This window comes from Muntiacus reevesi, chromosome 6 (genome assembly GCF_963930625.1).
Source record: "Muntiacus reevesi chromosome 6, mMunRee1.1, whole genome shotgun sequence".
Classification (NCBI taxonomy): Eukaryota; Metazoa; Chordata; class Mammalia; order Artiodactyla; family Cervidae; genus Muntiacus; species Muntiacus reevesi.
Genome location: NC_089254.1, coordinates 19,372,107 through 19,389,582, shown reverse-complemented (window position 1 = coordinate 19,389,582; position 17,476 = coordinate 19,372,107). Strand labels below are relative to the sequence as shown.

The 17,476-nt window shown below is 36.2% G+C and overlaps 2 protein-coding genes across 2 annotated transcripts in view; both read left to right on the top strand.

Annotated features, from left to right (window-relative positions):
* Positions 1-13,722, top strand: part of VWDE (von Willebrand factor D and EGF domains) — a 91,982-nt gene extending 78,260 nt beyond the window's left edge. The window contains 1 exon segment of the mRNA XM_065938458.1: positions 13,660-13,722. Coding sequence (XP_065794530.1) covers positions 13,660-13,722 — 63 coding nt within the window.
* Positions 13,723-16,429: 2,707 nt separating this feature from the next.
* Positions 16,430-17,080, top strand: LOC136171113 (GTP-binding nuclear protein Ran-like). Its single transcript, XM_065939811.1, has one exon. The coding sequence runs from the start codon at positions 16,430-16,432 to the stop codon at positions 17,078-17,080; it is 651 nt and encodes a 216-aa protein (XP_065795883.1).
* The last annotated feature ends 396 nt before the right edge of the window (positions 17,081-17,476 follow it).

Below are 17,476 nucleotides of genomic sequence, written 5' to 3'. Positions count from 1 at the left end.
GAGAATGGACACTGCCATAGTCCACACAGAAAGTTCAGTGGAAGTGTGTGTATATAGTTTCCAGAGCATCTTTTCTCATTCTCAACACACCTACTTTGAGCTAGTAGCAGGAAATTTTAACAAAGACTCCCCAGTTCTATCCAATGATCATTTTACTAATGTTAATCTGTGAAAGTATTGAACAAAGGTTCTTGAAACAGTGAATAACTATGTCAATTTGGTCACTACAGAGCACCTCTAATGATTTTTGAGCTTCCAAAGATCACCAACCATCCACAGCTTATTCTTGAGCACTCCATCTGATCTAACTGTGCTTTTTAACCATCCTACAATGACAGAAATAAAATAATAATGAACACTAGGATGACAACAGCTTGTCTTGATACATGTGCACCTAGTTATTAGGTCAAAGAAGACAATGGCGGCCCACTCCAGTACTCTTGCCTGGAAAATCCCATGGACAGAGGAGCCTGGTAGGCTACAGTCCATGGGGTCGCTAAGAGTCGGATATGACTGAGTGACTTCACTTTCACTTTTCACTTTCACGCATTGGAGAAGGAAATGGCAACCCACTCCAGTGTTCTTGCCTGGAGAATCCCAGGGACGGGAAGGCCTGGTGGGCTGCCGTCTATGGGGTCACAGAGTCAGACACGACTGAAGCAACATAGCAGCAGTAGCATCAGCAGTTATTAGGTCTGGAATACTTTATTATCTGTATAAAGGAAATTAACTATATCAGCACATATAAAAACACAGCTAAACTACTAAATTACAAAACATTTAAATCAGAAAAATGTCTGACGAGATCTGGTCTATAACAATTTAAGAGTCTAGAAAACACTGGTGTTCATGTTTTGGAGGTGGCAAACAAAGCTTGTCTCAGAGTGTTACATTGATCTAAAGAGAAATCCTAAATTCAAGAGGAAAGTGTCAGTGTATCTCTTTATAAAAAATGACATTTAAATGAAAGTTTGCTTCAAACCTACAAGATATACATTGTATGTCTTGAAGTGCTGAGGACTTGGCAAATATGAATACTTATAAAACCAAACCCAACATATTCCAATTTTATATAACTTGATAGAGTAAAATATGAAAGAGGAAATGTGAAACAGCACTCTCTGTGTTGCTGAATGTTAGACAGGGAAAACAATGAACAAATGTATCTGTCTTGAAAAATGTATAACTAGACTCAGCAAACTAGATACTTTTTTATCAATTATTAAGGATGCATGTAAAGGGAATTTTTCAGCATACTTTCCTTCTCCCCTCTGCCTTATAGTTTTAAAGATTCTTTGTTCCTTTGATTTATTGTTCTGTTTGTGCATTCCAGCCCCAGAGTCATAGTTAGGGGACAGCTAAAATTAAGGGACTAAGGAATAGTCTGTCAATCTTTGCCCCTTGGGTAGAAGGCTGCTATACAGCAAATGAAAAATGAAACATCATTAAGAATAAATTGTAGGTTTTGAGTATGTTCCTTTATTCTCAAAATGGGTTTTCTTTTTTGAGAATCGTCTCTTTCCATTTGAATTGGCTTGTATTATAAGCTGATTGTGGCATTCTGTTTTTGTCTGAGTTTACCCAGATGTTCCTTCCATTTACAGGGGGAAAAAAAAATTTCCTTCTAATACAAAGTTCTGTATTTTTAAGCCCCATCTGACGAGTTAAGTTTCAAAGTCCTAGAAAATTCTTCAGAAACTTCTGATTTTTTTCCTTTTAATCTCCACTTTGCTTTCTAATTTGAAAAGAGCTTTTGTTGACTTTTTTTATTAAGCTTTAAAAGTTCTCTTGCGTTTTGCTAATCAGCTAAGTTTTACATTTCAAAGTAGCAACTTCATGTTAAAAATTGTAACGTGACTGCTATTTAGTTTTGAAATATATGAAGAGCTTTATTTTCACATTTTTGTTTCCAATGAATATTATTGCAGAAGCATAAGTTTCTCTTGAATTATACTTAATTATAAATATAGAATATCACATGTAAATATGAACTATATCATATTTATAACATTATAATTATACATTTATAATTATTCATGGAAGGGAAGATGAAAAACTAAAACCTAATCTTTTAATATCATTTTTAAAATCAATTAACTAAAATGCTAATTACATAATATCTCTAAGTTAAATCAAAACAATGGAGTCAATGTATATATTTACTAAACCACTCAAAAGAGAATAAAACCAAAAGGAACAATGTGTCTATCATACATGATATATTTCTCACCCATTTTCATGTGAGGTGGAAAAACTGTTGGCAAAATCATGTCTTGGGTAGAAGAGAAGCTAGGTTTTATTAGCAAATAGCCCAAAAAATGGAGTGGTAGGAAAGAATTTCTCAGGCCAGTTATCATAAGGAAATCATTGGGATCAAAGTCAAGAATTTGCGGAGGCTGTTTGCCCACATTTCAATATCCATATATAGGGAGAATGAAACATCTTCAGGTAAGCCCTAGAAACGTGTGGAAGGCTAATGCCCAGACTCTTCACATGGCAGGCAGAACTGTACAAGGTAGGAAAAGGAGAATAATGAAGACTCTCCAATAGTCCAGGCACTCTGACATAGTATGCCCTCCTTCAGATCTTGTCCAAACAGTCAGGGTGTCCTCTTTCCTCTCCAGGTTTATCTCTTCCTCCATCCTCTCAGGCTGAACTATTAATACTTGCAGTTGAACTACTAAAAAACCACTGACCAACTTTTATGGCCCTTTTAATTTGGGTTCAAGTTTTATTTTCTTAATAGTTATTTACTACTCCTCCAAATAGCTTGAGTATCTGCATTTCTAGAGCCTTGTGCATTATTTTCAATGTCTGTGTTGTCATACTCTATTTAATCATTAGCTTAGTATATAGGAGATGATGAGAAAATGTCAGGTGGATTCATGAAGGAATCAGCAGAGCATTTTAACTATACTTGAACTAAAACTGACACAAGATTTTTTAAATTAATACTTTTTAATAAGCACTTGGTTATTATGATAAATCAATGCTAATCTTTAAGAGTATCACATTCTTTTTTTAAAAAAACATATTATATAACTTCTAGAAACTAGCTGTACTTTTTACAAGAAAAAATATAAGTGATTCTCATATTAACTTTTACTCATTCAAATGCTGTTATAGGTTTTTAAAAGAGGCAGGATTCTCAGTTACCCAGTGCAAATTGTTGGCTTATTGTCATCATACTAAAATCTGACAAGCATGTAGGATTTTTGTCACAAAGACTCTGAGGTCAAATTACAAAAAACTTTATAAAGAATTCTGTTTTTCCTGGGACTGGGAAATATTTCTTAGAGGGACAAAATACAAATACCAACTATTTTTAGATACAAAGTGTTATTTATCAATGAGAAAAACTAAAAGCTGTTTCTAGGTTCGAAAGTACCCTAGAGTAGACAATTGCAAAAAGAAGCTGCAAAAAATTTTTCTGTGTACACAGCTCACGCTACATGAGAAGAGGAAATGATTGTTTTACATTTTCATAATGGGTGATGTAGTGAAGAGTGTTGTCCTAGCCATACTGACTGACATGGAATCTTTTCTGTTACATTATTCTGGCTTGTGCATATCATCATCACAACTGTTAAGTTTTAGTGTGGTTGTCCACCAGTATTTTTTTAGAGCTTTTTCAGTACCAAGATGGAAAGAAATGACACATAATAGATTTATAGGAGGTGAAGTTCTTTTAAACACTTTCAAGTTGCTCCACTATGCACTGCTTTAAGAACTGGATGATGTAAGGCTGTCATTTTCTTCCTTCCATAACTTAATGGCAATTAACACCAACCAACAAACCCCACAATCTTTATAATAACATATCTCATATCTCTCAAGTGCTAGTAATATTACATAAGCCCATGCATCACTTTCCACCTGAATGTCATCCCAATTCACCACAAATAAAAGTCTTGGTGATGTTACAGAATCCCAGGCACTATTTGTCAACAGCAATGGGACCCTGTTGGCATTTAATTTCACTTCTCCTCAACCCAAGTAGACCCTAAAAACAAGGATTTGAGTGCAAGCAGTCTACTGGAAGGTGAACCAAGGAACACCTTTATGCTAGAGAAAAAATGAAGACAGCGAAGAAAAGTTAACTAAGAAATTTACTACTGCAGTCACCTGGAGCCTGATCTAACACAGTGGATTCACAGTTCAAACTTACTCTTTGAAAATATGAGAAATTTTCCTGGCAGTCCAGTGGTTAAGACTCTGTGTTTCCACTGCAGGCGTTTTGGCTTCCATCCCTGGTTGGGGAACTAAGACCTTGCATGCTGCCACCAAGAAAAAAGAGAGAAAGAGAAGAAAAAAGGAAAAGAGAATATGAGAGGGCAGTGGTGGGTGAGTGTGCACTCAGTCATGTCTGCCTCTTTGTGACCCTATGGACTGTAACCTGCAATGGGATTCTCTAGGCAAGAATACTGGAGTGGGTTGCCATGCCCTTGTCCAGGGGATCTTCCTGACTCAGGGATCAATCCCACAACTCCTGCATCTCCTGCACCTCAGGTGGATTCTTTACCATTATACCACCAGAGAAGCCCAAGGGGCAGTGGTATTTATCTACAAATTCCCACTACTGTAGTCATTGTTTAAAGAATGTTATGGGGGACTGACAGACAAGCATTAGATAACTTGCATTCCAGTCTGCATGGGCAAAGTGAAGAAGCCAGAAAAATTCCTCTGGCAAATAAATGTACATGCTGATGATCAGAAGTAGGGCTTATATATTATGGTAGTTCTAGGAGCAAGACTGAGGAGCAACCAGTAATAGCACTTCTTGATTTATTGATATATAACCCAAAAATGTCAAGAGCATATGTCAAGAAGGCTGATGTCAGCTGCAACGATGGAAAACTTGCTGATCCATTACTCAGTTTCTAGACCTAAGCCATTTCTCATTCCCAATTGAAAGGGATAGTGGGTAACATTAAGGTAGGACTCTGTAACACCACAGCATGTACAGGAGATATTCCCCCAGCCTGCCCAGAGGGATCCAATGTAAGTATCCATATAGCTGCACGTGGAAGGAAGTGGAAAATGACAATTCTTCAAAGACTGTTAGTAATAGTTATAGGGTTGAGCTGTAACTGATACTTAGGATCGTTTTTGTGACATAGGAGGTACAGTAGACAGCATAAGACCATGGACCCCACTGGTCCTACTATATACCTTATCACCTAAAAGCGTCCAAGCTAGGAACATTTTTAATGGCCTCTTAAATGCACAACTTGAATCTTCAGCCTGGATGCCCAATCACTCTGAGTGGCTGGAAGTTGGGATACTGTTCTTCAAAATTCAATATATACTAGTTTAATTTCAAGCTACACAGCTTGCGGGATCTTAGTTCCCCAACCAGGGATCAAACCTGGATCCCTCAGAAGTGAAAGCATGGAGTCTGAAGTGGAGTCTTAAGTGAAAGCATGGATTCACTGGACCACCAGGGAATTCCCAAGATTCAGTATATACTTTAAGGTAAAAGCCACCGTGTGGTGATATTTTCTCAAAAGATTAATACATAGGGTTGGGGCCAAGGTATGGGCATAAGGATAGGCTCCCTCATCATCACGCCTACTAACCCACTTGGGGAATGTTTGCTCGACTCTCCCACAACTTGAGCCTCCACTGGATTACACACACTGGTCTGAGAAGGGGTATGAGATGGAATGCTTCTATCAAGGGACATAGCAAGGGTTTCCTACTAAATCTACAGCTTTGGTTGCCACCTGGACGTTTTGGATTCCTGGTACCAAATCACAAGCAGGCAAGAGAAAGTCACTATCCTGGGAAGAGTAATGGGACATGATTAACATAAAGTGATAAGATTGGTGCTAGTGATAGGCACAGGGAAAATTATGTCTGAAATTTAGATGGTTCTGTTGGGTATCTCTTCCTGCTTCATCATCTCCAGTGGTAACTGTGAATCGGCAATAAACCATGCACAATCAGTTATCACATTGGTAAGGAAAAAACTGAAAAGTGTGATGCTAGATTGATAAAAGCAAGTTTAAGATACTAAGGAAAAAATATTTCTAAATTCAATAAAAATTTATAGAAATTTAATTGTTATCCTTATTACTTTACCTGATTATATGATGATCATCCATTATCATTATGGAATATGATTTTTTAAATTAGAAAATGATTATGAATACTGTACAATAAAAATGAGATAAGTTGTATATACAAATCCACTTTTCTTTAATACCAGAACTTGTTTGAGAAGCTACAGTGTAATAAGTCTTTCATTGAAAATTGAGAAGTTTATTTGTTAGAGAACATCTATTTTTAATTTCAAAGGTTATTAAAATCAATTGAGAAACTCTGTTTCACCATAGTCTTTCATTCCACTTCATAGCACTCATATTGAACCCGGCAGGGCTTGGACAATCACAGCAAGTTGGTTATTATGCAGCCACACTTTAAAGTCTGTTGGCTTATTATGTAGCCATTAGGAAGATTGATTTTTTTTCTAAAGTAATTTTCTTATTTCTGATTAAATCTTCCCATGAATTTATTTTTCAGTTGTGGGACAAATCAGAGTTGTATGGTAAAGTAAATTAAGCATAATTTGAAACCTCATTTAAACCACTATTTTATATTTTAACACATTGAACTGATTTTCTCCTGTGTGAGGCAAGAATTTATTTTAGCTATTCAAGTTTTGCTCGCACTCTAGATACCTTCTCAATCTTTCTCTGTGTCTCAGGGAGCTGAACCTAGTAGGCATCAATTTCCTTGCCCACAGGTTTTGGCCTCAGACAGTGAGACAAAGCCAGGAGATGAGAGAGAGCTGGAGGCAGGGCGGGGGTTAGTGTGAAGATATTCATTCTTCCATATTCCCCCATGTGACATCAACCTCTGGTTGGCTGTGGTCAGCTGACACATCACCTTCCCTACAAACATCTTTCTTCAGGATCTGATCATTGCTACCTCCCCTGCTGCTTTCAATCTATGGCTAGTAAAGGCACGCTGGTTGTCAGTTACACAGGCACAGCATACCCCCACCTTGATTTTTCTAAACTACGCTCTCACCATTCTAAAGAGATATTTTGCTAAACTCTCCTTCACTGTCAAACTTGAATCACATGTGTGTCTTACCAGGACCCTGACTAATGTAATTACTTTAAGTATATTTCTCTTCCCTATTACAAAAACCTTGTTGTTGTTTAGTTGCTAAGTTGGGTCCAACTCTTTGCAACCCCATGGACTGTATGCCAGGCTCTTCCGTTCATGGGATTTCCCAGGCAACAATATTGGAATGGGCTGCCATTTCCTTCTCCAGGGGCTATTCCCGATCCAGGGATCAAACCCACATCTCCTTGCCAGGTGGATTCTTTACTGCGGAGCCACCAGGGAAGCCTCCAAAGCTAGAAAAGTTATAAAGGCAAATAATTGCTTTGAATTCATAACTTATAATTATTACAGTTAACTTCCTTGGACACACACTCCTTCACTTATAAATCCAGAATGGATGACTAAAGGTTCAAACAAAAGACCCTTTTCCCTACTTCCTTGTATCACTTTTACAATCAGTTTACCTTGAACTTGTTTTTTAGTGTTTCTCTCCTCTCATCTCTGCTTCCAAGTGAACCAAGGATCATACATACTGTATTTTCCCATTACATTAGCCCTCTCTCCAACTAAAGCCTAGAATGACAAAATCTTCTAATTTGGAAAGATTTAAAGTGGTCATAAAGTTCAACTTTTAATTGTACCTTAATATGATCAGTTGTCCACTGGACATTTTACCAAGTTATCTGAATTAATATGCTCAAATATTGTCTTTATTTTCCTTTCGGCATGCTACTTTTCTTTAATAACAAATGACAGCATGATCTTTATCAAACTAGAATCCATGTTCATCCTTAACCTCTCAATATTTCTTTCTCTGACATCTAGTAATAATGGTTTTTGTAAGGATAGCATCAAGCATGTATTTACTACTATAAAATCAGCACTCTTATTTTATGTAACATTTATAATAACAGCTAATATTCATCAGGAATTATATTTATCATATATCAGACTGAGTTTAATTTGTAAGTTCAATCTTCATAACATCACTTTGATGTTAAACACTATTTCCATTTTTCCAGGTGATACTGAAGTACAGTAAGGTATTAATTTCCCAAAGTTAAAACAGATCATAGCTGGTATAAGTTTGAGTTCAAAAATCATGCTATTAACTACCACATTATTTTCTTTTTCTAGTGCCATATGGGAGAAATATCCAATTTCACAGATGAGAGAGCTGATTTCCAAAGATATTTAATTGCCCAAGATCACACAGCTAGTCAGAGGTGAACACTGGTGTTACATAGACTTTTCTTCCAAAATTCCCAGAAGCATAGTTTTCATTAAAATTTGCTCATAGGTCCTTCAGAACTTTTTTCTTCTAAAATGTCCCCAAAACTTCAGTACTTGAGCAAATTTGAACAAAAAGTATTATCTATGAGCCATTTTTAAAATAAAAATTGTGAGTACAACTTATTTTCTCCAAACACCATAAGCACCATGATCATTCAGCTAGGAAGCAGAGGAGCAAAGATGACAACTTAGACTGTCTCACAACAAAGTCAGCTTTTTAAATCTATTTTATGTTATTATCAAATCATATAGAAAAATAACTCTTTAAATTTCCCCTGTTTCCTCTCCATTTCTATCACTACTGCCTCATCACCTCTCTCTTGAATTACTCCAGTAAGGTCATAATTACTTTTCCTTCTTCCTTCCTCATCTCTCCCAACTCATCACCCAACACTAACTTTTTAACAGTTCTTCTATAGTTAAAATCAAGTTACAGGGAGAGAATATTTGTATTGAACATCTCTAATAAGGGACTAGTATCCAAAATACATTTTAAAAATACCCTACAGCACAACGATTAAAAGGTATATGACCCAACTAAAATGTAGACACAAGATCAAAAGAGATATCTTTCCAAAGATGATATACCAACAGCCAAGAAGGACATGAAATGATAATCAATATCACTAGTTACTAGGGAAATACAAAGTCAAAACCACAAGGAGATACCACTTTACACTTACCATAATGTATTCAAAAGGGCGATCAGTAACAAGTGTCAGTGATAATGTGGAAATACAGGAATCTTCATAAATTGCTGATGCGGATGTAAAATGGTGGATGCTTTGGAAATGGCTTCATTGTTTTAAAAAAAAAAAAGTAAACCTAGAGTTATATTACCCAGCTATTTCAGTTTTCAGTACAGACTCAAAAGAACTGAAAATATATGTTCATTTAAAAAACTGTACTCAAATATTCACAGCAGCATTGTTAACTTGAAAAACACAATAGAAACAATCTGACTGTGTATAAATACATGAATAAACAAAATGTAATATGTGCATAAAATGGAATATTATTCAGCCCTAAGAGGAATGAAGTACATGAATGAAACTTGAAAAACTATTCTCAGTAAAATAAGTCATTTACAGACACATACTGAATAATTCTGTTTACATGAAATGTCCAGAATAGAAAAAAATCCATATTACCAGAAAGTAGATTAGTGGTTGCCAAGGGTGAAGGGGAGTGAAGAATGGGAAATGAATGCTAATGGGTATGAGGTTTCTTTTGGGCCACGTCTTTTACTATAACTATTAAAATATATTAGATTATATTACATAGACTATATAAGTCAAAATAGACTTAGCAATGTTGTCGGAATCAACCATGGTAAAATCTAAATAGTCTGACACAATCAAAAGTTAATTTCTCATGAATGCTCCAAGAAATATCTCATATATAGTATCTTTTACTAGAAAGAGTTCAGTTCATCAAACCATTGATGAAATGTTAGCTCTATCACAAAGGGAATGAACGGAAAGGCAGGTCTGTTTCAGCCGTCCTTCCACTGACAGCAACCTCAGTAAAATATATATTTACAGGATAGGTTACATTTGGCCATTTGTTTTTTTCTTTTTAAAAAAATCCTTTAACTAATAGATAAATTTGTATAAAGCCCTGAAAATCCGTTGCTCTTTAATAACCTATAAAGGCTTTTGTCTTCCTAATTTAAACATGTTTTGATGCCTAATTAAGGCACTCTCACGCAGCTAATTTTCATATCTTTTTATGACTATAAGAAATAAAATTCAATTTTGTAGTCAAACAGCCTGCTAATTTTTGTGGTTTAGTAATAAAAGCTTAGATGTAATGGAAATCTGTAGTGATTTACATTGTAAATGATCAAAATAATATAAAAGTCATTATTCTTAACATAAAGTAATTCGTATTTTGTTACTCTGATAAACAGTTAAGACATTACTTATTAAACTTTAAGGGATATTAAAAAGTCCCTAGCAATAGTTCAAATTTCAAATTTGTTATATTTCAAAAATATTTTTAATTATATAGTGAGACAGAATTTGAAGATAAGCAATACATTCTTAACAGTAGGATCAATCTGTTGGATAGAAAAAATATAGATTTGTCTATATGACATAGTTTGAGGGTATTTCTCCAAGGATATTCCTACTTGCTACTCTGTCTTAAATTCCAATACATGATTCAGTCACAGAAATATATGTTGATTGTTCAAAGACTTGTGAATTCAACAGTGAACAAGAACAAAGACCCTGTCCATTTCCCTGAAACCTGAGCATTCATTAACACCTTAATAAGGTTTGCCATATATGTTCATGCTGTCTATACTATTATTAACTTAATAATTTTCTTTAAAGTGACTTATTTTACTTAAATCTATACAAGAAATCAGTTCAGAGCCTATTAAACAGGTGGCATAATAGACTGTAATTTTAAAGAAATTAATATAAGAAAACAAAGTAACTGTATTAATTAATAGATTCCATTTGATAATAGCTATGGCCCTGATGATTCTGAAGTTGAACAGAATACTCTTTCCTTATTTAAAGGCGGATATCACAAACTGTTTGAGAAGTCTTGAAGACTACAAAAAAACCTGGAACTTTCCATATAATCAAAAGAACCACAGAGTGATTTGTTCTGTAACATGATGTCTCAATACAAATTATGATCACCTTGGAGAACAATTTAAACTCCACTAAAATGGGTTCCTTGGCTATAAGGATTTGTCCTCCTGTAAAATCTTTTTTTATGTACAAAATATTCTATACAGATTACTTGTATTGTGAAAGTAACTCTCTATCTTAGGTGACCTCATAGGATAGAAAGTCTTTTCCTGAGGTATTAAGACTCTGAGTAGATTGTAACAGAAGAGATCCACTGGGCTCAGGACTTAAATCTCTGAGATTTTAATAAAAGGGAAAAGTAAAGAGAGGCAAAAGTAAGGAGAAAGAACATTTAACTGTTTTCACAACTTCAAATCAGCTAGAAAGTTGAAATAGGATAAATAGCAATTCTCAATTTCAGTTTATAAAACAGTTTAGTTCACTGGGTAATTAATAAATTCTTAAATAATTAGCTACTATAGTCCCAAATTAAACTCCATTTTAATTACTTAACTGAGGTGTAACAAATATTACACACGTGTGTTGTAAATTATTATCTCATTTGAGAAGAAAAATAAATCCAAGCTGGAATTACTGTTAAGGGGGAAAACACTGTCATTGCTGTGCTGGACAGTCTTTATTTGCTCAACTAGAGACACTCCTTACTTATCTCCACCCTACTCCACATTCTGAAATAGTGGATTTGCGTGAATTACATTAACAAGCTCCCTTGTCCTCTGACATTCTATTCAATTGGGTAAGCCCAGCAGAAGTTTAGGGGAAGGGAGGAAAATGAGATCTGAATGTACGTTTTCTTCCTGGCTTCCTTCTTGTGGAGTGAAATGTGTTGGCAAGCCCCTTGACTAAAGACCTCAGCTCCTATTCAGGAATTTCTCTCCAAATAGCCCTTTTTGTCTTTTTGTTCCTTCTGTCCTAAGGGTGGTGTTAGTGCCATGATTCACTAGTCTCAGGTGCAGTATAACTTCTTGTGGTTTCCCTATACTTTATCCACATGCTTTTCAAAAACAGTCATTTTTTTAAACTCTTCAAATTACCCAGTTTGGATGTATTGCTTTATTATTTTCCTCCTAGGCTGCTGACTAGCTCAAACAGCCATTTATCTTCTCAAGAACTTCAGTGGTCTGGGGCCAAGTATTCAGCACGTAAAATTAATCTTTCATAAGAAGACCTAGTTTTAAAATGACATCTTCTTGTAATTGTTTTATATTTCAAAGGAAACAAACACTCTGCACTGTTATTGAAAATTTGAGTTCCTGTTCTCTATTTCATCTTACAGTTTTTAGGAGGATAAAGGTCATAGACTAAAACACAAAAAATTCAAAAATACCTAAAATGCATATTAAAATAAATTTTCTCTTATAGGAGATTCATTTTCAAATTTTAATGACTAGTTCTGGCTACTATGGAGTAACTAAGAACAAATTTAAACTCCTATCATGAATATAATAAAACTGGAAAATTTTATATACATAAAAAAAATTTGTAAGCATTGAAAAGATACCACTGAAGGCTATTTATGATTCTTGAGAGAAGAGAGGAGGATGAGGTGCACCCTACACTCACTGGCTTTTTCAATGAGGCATTTTCCAAACTGTTAGCCAGGAAAATAGAACACAATCAGAGAGTGCTGTTTCACTGGGTGGAGAAAACAAAGATCAGAGTTCTGGGTTACATAACCGGTTGGGATTAGAGGATCAGAGTACTAAAGAGAAGAAGACCAACACAAGGAGGCCAAAAATATGCATTAAAATTTCCCTCTGGGAAGGGAACACTCCTACAGTATTGGTGGGAATGTAAGTTGGTATAGCCACTATTGAGAACAGTATAGAGGTTCCTTAAATAAAAACAGACCTATCATATGACCCTGCAGTCCCATTCCTGGGTATATATCTCCAGAAAAACATGATCCAAAAAGATACATGCACCCCAATGTTCATTGCAGTACTGTCTACAATAGCTAAGACATGGAAGCTATCTAAATATTCACTGAGAGAGGAATGGATAAAGAAAATGTGGTACATATATACAATGGAACATTACTCAGCCATTGAAAAGAATGAAATAATGCTATTGCAACAACATGGATGGACCTAGAGAGTGTCATGTTGAGTGAGTTAAGTCAGACAGAGGAGGAGAAATATCATATGATATCCCTTATGTGTGGACTCTAAAAAGAAACAATGCAAATGAACTTACAAAACAAAAACAGACTCAAAGACTTCAAGAATGAGCCTATTGTTGCTAGGGGGAAGTGTAGGGGCAAGGGGTAGTTAGGGAGTTTGAAATGGGCATGTACACACTGCTATATTTAATATAGATAACAACAAGGACCTACAATATAGCACATGGAACCTTGCTCAGTGTTATGTGGCAGCCTGGATGGGATGGGGGTTTGGGGGAGAACGGATACATATATATGTATGGCCAAGTACCTTTGCTGTTCATCTGAAACTATTACAACATTGTTCGTTAATCATCTATACCCCAGTACAAAATAAAAAGTTTAAAAAAAAATTTCCCTCTGGTCTTTGGCCAACTCATAAAGTTTGCATGTTTATTATGAAACACTGGGAGATCTAGCAGAGAATAGCGGTTGGGATACTGAAAGTTTGAGTAGAGATTTTAGAAGCTTCACAAACTGGATTTTGGGCCCATTAGAATAGAAATTTTTTTCAAACAGGGTTTTTCATCTCGAAAGGTCAGCCTTGCAATTGAGGACAAAAAGCTAGGAGTAAAAAGATAACTAGCATAGACCAGGACTATAAGTTCTTAAATTAAGCCATTCAAAGTAGGGGCTGGTAATTTACTCCTTGCCAGAGCAAAATATGACAAAATCTAGAGGAATATATACAATCATTAACTCCCACATAAAATAATTCAAATGTTTAATATACAATTATAAATTACTAAACAAGCAAAAAACAACAGGTAGTTGCTGATATTCAAGATGTAGGTTCAAATCCAGTAATGATAAAGGAAATGGAGTTGCAGAGAAGGACTTGAAAATTACTATGATTAATATATTAAAGATAATAGAAAATAATGAGGAAATGAATGAAAAATTACTTTTTTTTAGAACTTTAAAGTCTATAAAGTTATCTTAATGGACATTTTAGGACAACAGAACAGTAAAATATAGTATTTGAGACTAACAACTTACTGAATAATTTTAACAGCACACTGAACAGAGGAGAAGACAAGATCAGTGAGTATAGAGACTGTTGGCACGCTAAGTCATGTCCAACTCTTTGCGACCCTGTGGACTGCAGCATGCCAGGCTCCCCTGTCCTTCACTATCTCCCAGAGTTTGCTCAGATTCATGTACACCAAGATTCAGTGATGCTATCTAGCCATCTCATCTTCTGCCACCACTTCTCTTTTGGCCTTCAATCTTTCCCAGCATCACAGTCTTTTCCAATGATTTGGCTCTTCCAACCAAGAAGCTAAAGCACTGGAACTTCAGCATCAGTCCTTCCAATGAGTCTTCAGGGTTGATTTCCTTTAGGGTTGATTGGTTTGATCTCCTTGCAGTTCAAGGGACTCTCAAGAGTCTTCTCCAGCACTATAATTTGAAAGCATCAATTCTTTAGCACTCAGCCTTCCTTATGGTCCAACTCTTACATCTGTACATAACTACTGGTAAAACCACAGCGTTCACTATCCAGCCTTCCCTGGTGACTCGGATGGTAAAGAATCCACCTAAAATTCAGGAGAACTGGATTCAATCCCTGGGTTAGGAAGATTCCCTGTATAAGGGAATGGCTACCCACTCCATATTATGACCTGGAGAAATCCATGAACTGGACAGTCCATGGGGTTGCAAAGAATCAGACACGACTGAGTGACTTTCCCCTTGACTATCCGGACCTTTGTCAGCAAGGTGATGTCTGTTTTTTGATGTGCTGTCTAGGTTTGTTGTAGTTTTCCTTTCAAGGAGCATTTCAGGGCTGCAGTTACCTTCTGCAGTGATTTTGGAGCCCTAGAAAATAAAATTTGTTACTGCTTCCACTTTTTGTCCTTTTATTTGCCATGAAGTGATGGGACTGGATGCCATGATCTTAAGTTTTTTAAACATCGAGTTTTAAGCCAGCTTTTTCACTCTCATCTTGCACCCTCATCAAGAAGCTCTTTTAACCCCTCCAAAAATGTGTGGGAGATCTTCTCTAAAGCTGTGGCCTTCAGAAGTTTCTCCTTTTCACACTAGGTCTGCCTCCCACAATTCATCAAAAGTGACATTTAAGTGTTTCTACCAGCTTGTAGCTACAGCAGCTTCTGTCCCACGAAACTTTATCTTATCTATGACGTTTTATGTTTGCCTGTCTCTCCAGATTTTGATCAGTGGTTTGCCAGTTTCCATCCCTGTGTTGGGAAGATCCCCTGAAGAAGGAAATGGCAACCCACTCTAGTATTCTTGCCTGGGAAATCCATGGACAGAGGAGCCTGACAGGCTATAGTCCATGGGGTCGCAGATACACACACGACTGCAACTAATACTTTCAATTTTCATTTTGCCCTGTAACCTCAATTCTTTGATAAGCCCAAGATAAGTCATTGACTTTCAGATTTTTTCCCCATCATTTTTCTTATAAGGGTAAGAATGACAACTTCTAATTTCCTTACATGTCAGAGTTGAAACTGGAAATTTGAATACATCTTTAAATAAATATTTTTATTTTATAATATTAGTATCTCTTTTTCAGAATTTATCTCTTAATCCAAAACTAAAATGTCCCTAATATCAAATAAAGAGACATTTCTCAGAATGTCCCTTTTATCTTTTTCTTTTTTTGTTGTTTTTTGAGATTCAATCTCATCCAAAGGAAATACTATGTCTATACTTTATTCTTTCATGTGTCTCTACTACAATTTCATATGACAATCTTCTCAATAAGGCATATTTAAATTTAAAAGAACCTGGAGCTGTATTTTAAATCACATACAAAATTACTCCAATATTGGTTGCAGACTAAAATGTGAAAGCTAAAACAAACAAGCCTCGACGTTAATACAAAGCAAAATATATCATTATAGTATAAAAATAACAAGATTTGTTAAAATTAAGAACTTTGGTTCACTAAAACAAATTATTAAGAGAATGAAAAATAAGGCAAAACTGAGAGAAAATAACCTCAATATACAGGTATCAACAAGCTCATATCCAGAACATATGAAGAATTCCTATTAAATGAGAAAGAGGTCATTCAACTGTTAATGTTAATACTTCCTAAAAGAGAGAATATCAAAGTGGCCAATAAATATAAATAAAAAGATCCTCAAAACATTAGTTTTCAGAAGGTAGTGGGGCCGGGGCGGGGGCAGGTGTTCGGGGGGTCCAGGCAGCGGCGGGCGGTGACCATGAGGAGTCCCGAGTCCTCTGGGCTGAGAGTTCTCCTCTCTCCCCTGCCACGGAGGCCGTGAGGGCGCCAGGACGTGAACTGCGTAACATCGCGATGGCTGCCCAAGGAGAACCTCAAGTTCAGTTCAAACTTGTTTTGGTTGGTGATGGTGGTACTGGAAAAACTACATTCGTGAAGCGTCATCTGACTGGTGAATTTGAGAAGAAGTATGTAGCTACCTTGGGTGTTGAGGTCCATCCTCTTGTGTTCCATACCAACAGAGGACCTATTAAGTTCAATGTATGGGACACAGCTGGTCAGGAGAAATTTGGTGGACTGAGAGATGGCTATCATATACAAGCTCATTGTGCCATTATAATGTTTGACGCAACATCAAGAGTTACTTACAAGAATGTGCCTAACTGGCATAGAGATCTGGTACGAGTGTGTGAGAACATCCCAATTGTGTTATGTGGCAACAAAGTGGATATTAAGGACAGAAAGGTTAAGGCAAAGTCAATTGTCTTCCACCAAAAGAAGAATCTTCATTACTATGACATTTCTGCCAAAAGTAACCACAACTTTGAAAAGCCCTTCCTCTGGTTTGCTAGAAAATTGATTGGAGACCCTAACTTGGAGTTTGTCGCCATGCCTGCTCTTGCCCCGCCAGAGGTGGTCATGGACCCAGCTTTGGCAGCACAGTACGAGCACGATTTAGAGGCTGCTCAGACAACTGCTCTCCCGGATGAAGATGACGACCTGTGAGAAAGTAAAGCTGGGGCCCAGCGTCAGAAGTCTAGTTTTATAGGCAACTGTCCTGTGATTTCAGTGGTGCAGCGTGCTTGCCACTTTATTATATAGCTAAGCAGAACATGTGCTTAATCTTTGGATGCTGAAGGACATGGATGGGGTTTGGAGTGAATGTGGCAGTTTTAAATATCTAAAAAAAAAAAAAAATTAGTTTTCAGAGGACTACAAATTAAAACCACTCCATATCCACCAAAATAGGTAAATTTAAAAATATCAAAAGACAACAGGGGAAGGTGTAGAGCAAATAGAACTTTTCCTGGTATTAGCTCTGGGAAAATATCTCCCTTTTCCAACAAAAGCCAAACATAATCTTTCACCTACCAATTTCAAAGAAAAACAACTTATTGCTGA

Excerpts from the sequence above, each read along its gene's own strand:
- LOC136171113 (XM_065939811.1), top strand. The coding sequence starts at position 16,430 with ATGGCTGCCCAAGGAGAACCTCAAGTTCAGTTCAAACTTGTTTTGGTT.